The sequence below is a fragment of the Triticum dicoccoides genome, chromosome 4A, assembly GCF_002162155.2.
Source record: "Triticum dicoccoides isolate Atlit2015 ecotype Zavitan chromosome 4A, WEW_v2.0, whole genome shotgun sequence".
NCBI lineage: Eukaryota > Viridiplantae > Streptophyta > Magnoliopsida > Poales > Poaceae > Triticum > Triticum dicoccoides.
Window position 1 is genome coordinate 3,738,105 of NC_041386.1, and position 5,072 is coordinate 3,743,176.

Below are 5,072 nucleotides of genomic sequence, written 5' to 3' on the forward strand. Positions count from 1 at the left end.
TACCCGTCGTGGCTAGACGAAGAAGAAAAGGAGGAAGAAGAATGATGCGTGCATGATGGTCGTTGAATGTTGATCGTACGCTCAAGAGAGAAAGTGACTAACGCTGAAAACAACGTGCTTACAGGTACCTGATGGTATAGGCGATCCCAAAACATATACGAGCAACTACTACTTCATCGTACATATACATGTTCACAAGACGATGCGAGATGTCCATGCATGTAGCTATCATAAAGTCTCTATAGCTAGCCTGTGCTGTGGGCCGGGAGCGGTATGTCTGCCAAGTCCTCCCGGTAGGGCACGGGCTCGTCGTCGTCCTCCCCGCTGCCGCCCGCCGCCTTCTCCGCGTCGGCCTTGCACGAGTCGGCGACGAAGGTGACGACGGTGTCCTTCCTGAAGGTGAGGTAGACGACGGCGACGAGGTAGACGAGCATGAGAGGGCAGACGACGACTCCGACGAGCACCTTGGCGTACGTGGGCAGCGAGCTGTTGATGAGCCACCCCATGAAGCTGGTGCTGAGGAAGTAGACGTTGATGCCGATGAGCATCAGCCCAAGCGTCCACGAGAACACGATGATCTGCACGCAAGTACGAGCATTTAATTTGCGATAAACAGAGCAACAGAGTGGCGGGGCTAGACAGAATCAGCTGGAGGGACGAAAGGTAAAATATGAATCTCATCTTAGCCTTCATAATTTATTTTTCTTCACAGCCCCCCATGAGCGTACATAACTAGCGTAGGTACAAGCCGGCGCCAACCACAGATATGAGTTAGTGCACATTCTTAGGGCATGTACAATGCATAGTCTTAAGGTGATGCTTCACATGCCATGTATGATCGGATCGGATATGACGTAAAGTAGGTTCGGATAGAAAAGTGGGATCCTTTTCAAGAGGCGGGTGCTTGAAAAGAAAAAATGTGGTCCGATGACAAAAACTCAAAAGGTTGAAGTAAAAAATAGAGATGCATGTGTACTAGCATTATAATCATGCATGTGATTTAACCGGTCGTCCAGATGCTTGATAGTACATATATTTGTTTGGTTCAGCTTGGACGTACGTGCGCTGCTGCGTGTACAAGTGGTCAAGTGCATGGATCGATCATTGCATTTTCATCAAGAACATGGCATGTAGGGTGACCATCGATCGATCAGTACCAGGCTAGCTAGGGTGGTACTGGCCGGTACGGTTGTGTGGCGATGCACAATTATTGAGGTGCATGATCATGCATGCAGGCAGGAGTACGTGTCCAAAAACAAGCAACATGGAGGGAGGGAAAATAGCGATTGCTTACGTAGATGGAGTTCTTGTGCGGGCCCATCTTGCTGCTGCTGCTGCTGAACTTGAGAAGCGGGATGAGTGCAAACGGCAGCTCAAACGACAGTATCATCTGCACAAAGAAGATCCAATCACATGAATGAATGAGACCAATTATACATAAGATAGAACCCAATCATTCCGTCGCGGTAGTTACAAGAAGGGCATAGAAGTTTTCAGATGCTTGATTTGCTAGTGCATATTTGTCAGTCAAGCACTCGCTGGCTGGCTGTTAGTAAAGTCGTAGTTAAGTCGTGCGAAATATAGTAGTGGACGGGGCACTATGTATGTGTGTGTGTGTGTTTTCTGACCGAGCAGCGACGGGGACCGGCGTTTTCGCCGGTGCTACTCCAGCCGCCGTCGTTTTCGTTCTCCCTGATATTGACAGTGAGGGAGGCTCGTGTAAAGAGAGGAAGGCGAGGTCGCCGTACCGACGCGATGATGATGAGACGGCCGGCGCCATTCGACCCGCCGATGATGGAGACCACCAGGCTGGGCGCAATGGCGATGCAGCGTGTCATCAGGTTCCTCAGCCACGTCTTCATCTTGATGTCCAAGAACCCCTAATTTTCACAAGGAGAAAAAGGAAGGGCCATTTGTGCTTAAATATTTGAGAGTGCGATCGAATTAGCAGACTAAGAAAACCACAGATACATGCATGCACGCGTGGACTAAAAGGAGACAAATTAGTGGTGGAGTATCAGAGAAAGATGACAAGTAACTCTACTTACTTCTAGAATAGACATGTCATACATATATAGCTGGAAAGTACCTGCATGATGTACTGGCCGGCATATGTGCCGGTAATGGTCGAGCTTTGCCCTGAGGCTAACAGCGCCACCCCGTACACGATCGAGCTGGATCTGCCCAGCACGTTCTGATGCGTCCAACAACACAAAACATTTCAATCAAATGGTTGTATTATCTTGTGTTAATATTTGCACTAACTAGTCGTGCTGTTACGTACCTTGAGCAGAAATGAGGAGTTGTCCAGACTGAGGTCACTGCATTTGTCGATGTCCTCCGCCGAGAGGTTCTCCCCGAAGCAGACGGTCCCGGAGACAGAAATGACGGCTATGTTGATGAGCAGCGCCACGAACAGCGCGAAGCCGCTCTCGTACAGGAAGAACCTGCAAGCATCCTGATCGACACACACATATGCTTACTAGGCAAAGCTATTACCCCCCAGCTATAGAATAATTTGTGAAGGAACCAACCTTGATTCCTCTTACTGATGACGGCGTCTTCCTGGACAGCACCAACGCCGAATGCAAGAACAAGTTGTGACTGTACTCAAACAAAATGAGAAACCATGTTTAATTAGTTAGCCACTCTAATTAATAACATTTTCACAGTTGATAGTTTTTAGCAATCCACACTTACGGCATAACTAGAGCTCCAAGGAGGGCAATGGCATCTCCGGTGGCGCCATTCCCCTTGAGCTTGGGAATGAACAGACCCTTGAGGACCTCCTTCGCCGGAGGCTTCACTATGCTCAGCTCTCCGAAGAAGCATGCGGCCATGACGAAAACCAGCATGGAGATCAGAAACTCGAGCTTGCGCACTCCATATCTTTGTAGGCCAAGGAGGAGGAGCGTGCTGGAGCCGGTGATGAGAACCCCGATCCACACAGGTATGCGGAACAAGAGGTAGAAAGCGAATGCTGTCCCAATCACTATGTAAACAAACAAGTTAACCGATCGATTTCGTAAGAAACTTAGAAGACATGCATGTCATTATAGATTACTACTAGATTGTTGCTATTTTCAACTGCTGCCGTCGCTCCACCGCAGAAAAACAACGACAAAAGACCTGTTTTCGCCATTGCTACGTAGTGTTTTCAACAAAAGACAATTGGGCACGTTAATAACAAAGTAATACAATTATGTAGACCAGTTCAGCATGTTGACTCCACCATGTGCATACTTGCTATTAGTGTTTTTTATTAAGGGATGTGGTTAATTTAAGATTCATATAGTTAGCAACGGTTGACTAAGGACAACAAGATGGGGAGAAAAGAATGCCGTCCACAGGGGGGCCATGCCCCCCCCCCCACACACACACACAAAGCACAAAAGTAAATAAACATAGACAGCATAATGATCCGAACCTTCCGGGATATCGGCGGCGATCACCGCCACCTCCGCAAGAAGCCACAGGCAGATCATCACCGGCTTTGGATACTCGGTCTTGCATATCTCCGCGAGATGCTTTCCTGCACGCACGCGATTATCGAGTTAGCTCTCACAACTTGCATTTTGTTTTGTATGTTGAGATTGGCGTTTGTGGACTTTTAATATACCTGTAACCACGCCAAGGTTAGCTGCTAGTGATTGTATGATGAGCGCGAAGATAAGGCCAATCAGAATCACCCAGAGGAGCTGCAAGCACACAATCGACAGGACAAAGCAAAAGACAGAGGTGCCAATTAGTCTCTCAACTCCTTTTGGTTTTGGGATGAGCTGGAAACGGTGAAAAGTTTGAGATTTACTAGAAAGAGAATGCATACTCGATCCACAAAGATCGTTAAAAAAGTGCAATGTCATGGAAAAGTAGAATCGCCTGGGAAAGGTAGAATCAGCTGAAAAATGTGCACTGCCACTACCTCATATCTGTGGTTGGCGCCGGCTTGCAGGTCCGTCTCCACTGCATCAACAGTTCCATCACCATGAGAACCGTGACCCGAGGTATGAACAATGATAAAAGCCAGAGCTGGTTGCAAAAGAGGAAATTAAGGGCGCTTACAGTTGCCAGGATCTAGATAGGCCAGGGACACCATGAACCCGGGCCCAACATGGGAGAGGAATCGCTTCCATGCCGGCTCCTGTACAGCACAGATATTGTAACTAAATTTAACCGATCTCTCTAGCTAGAGCCAGACTCACCATGAACATGAGCAAACGAGCTTCTACATATGCACAAGAGGAGCAAGACATAGCACTGTACCTTGACGAGCGTCTCATCACCGTCTTCAAACTTCTTGCCATCCTGCACATCTTGCACGGCGTTGGCTCGCCAGCTCCTCCCCCTCTCGCTGCTCGGCGCCTCCCGCTCGATCTCCATTGCCGCCGCCGAACTAGCTAGGCCGGCAAGGTTTCTGGAGAAGATGGGGGCAGTGAGGTGGTGACCTCAGTAGCCACCCCCCGGTGGAGCTTAAATAGACCCAACAACGATGCGTGTCCCTTTGCGTGAACGTACAATTGATAGCGCCATCCCGCATCGGCAGCCCGACGGATCAAACGAGGGGTGCCGGAGTCTTACCACGTCTTCCTATTTTCTGCTAGAGCTTGTGTGGGGGGGGGGGGGTCGCGGTCGCTCAAGCCCCGGATGGCGCCTGCATCTAGTGTTTGTCTGCTGGGAGTAGCTGCTTGGATGATAAGCCAAGATTGGTGATGCCTTATTGTTTTTTGGAGGGATATGTTATTCTTCTATTGGACTGTCTGGAGCAAATAATTGGCTGGAATATACCCCGGAGATGGGCGGTTCTTTGTTTACTGAGAGGTAAAAATATAGTAAGTGGTTCGTAGTATTTTACTGTCGCTCCTGAAATGTAGCGTGTCGTGTAGGAGCGGGTGCGGACTATACGGGCAACCGTTTGTTAATTAGGACGTCTCGTCGCAAAATACATGGATAATTTGAACGGCACGACTGGTTCTAACTTCTGAGGGGTGAGGGCCAGTTTGAGAAGGAAAAAAAAAATCAATGTTGCAAGTGCAGGCTCTTGTCCTATGGGGGGGCGCAATGCCGCCTCTAGG

At 48.8% G+C, this 5,072-nt stretch overlaps 1 protein-coding gene across 1 annotated transcript; it reads right to left on the reverse strand.

Annotated features, from left to right (window-relative positions):
• Positions 1 to 132: 132 nt before the first annotated feature.
• LOC119284508 (metal transporter Nramp5-like) lies at positions 133 to 4,587 on the reverse strand. Its single transcript, XM_037563625.1, has 12 exons — positions 4,264 to 4,587; positions 4,063 to 4,141; positions 3,923 to 3,963; positions 3,620 to 3,698; positions 3,428 to 3,532; positions 2,701 to 2,992; positions 2,535 to 2,604; positions 2,285 to 2,458; positions 2,090 to 2,194; positions 1,749 to 1,880; positions 1,295 to 1,390; positions 133 to 578 (listed from the first exon to the last, which is right to left on the reverse strand). The coding sequence occupies exons 1-12, from the start codon at positions 4,378 to 4,380 to the stop codon at positions 246 to 248; spliced, it is 1,623 nt and encodes a 540-aa protein (XP_037419522.1). The 5' UTR covers positions 4,381 to 4,587; the 3' UTR covers positions 133 to 245.
• Positions 4,588 to 5,072: the final 485 nt, after the last annotated feature.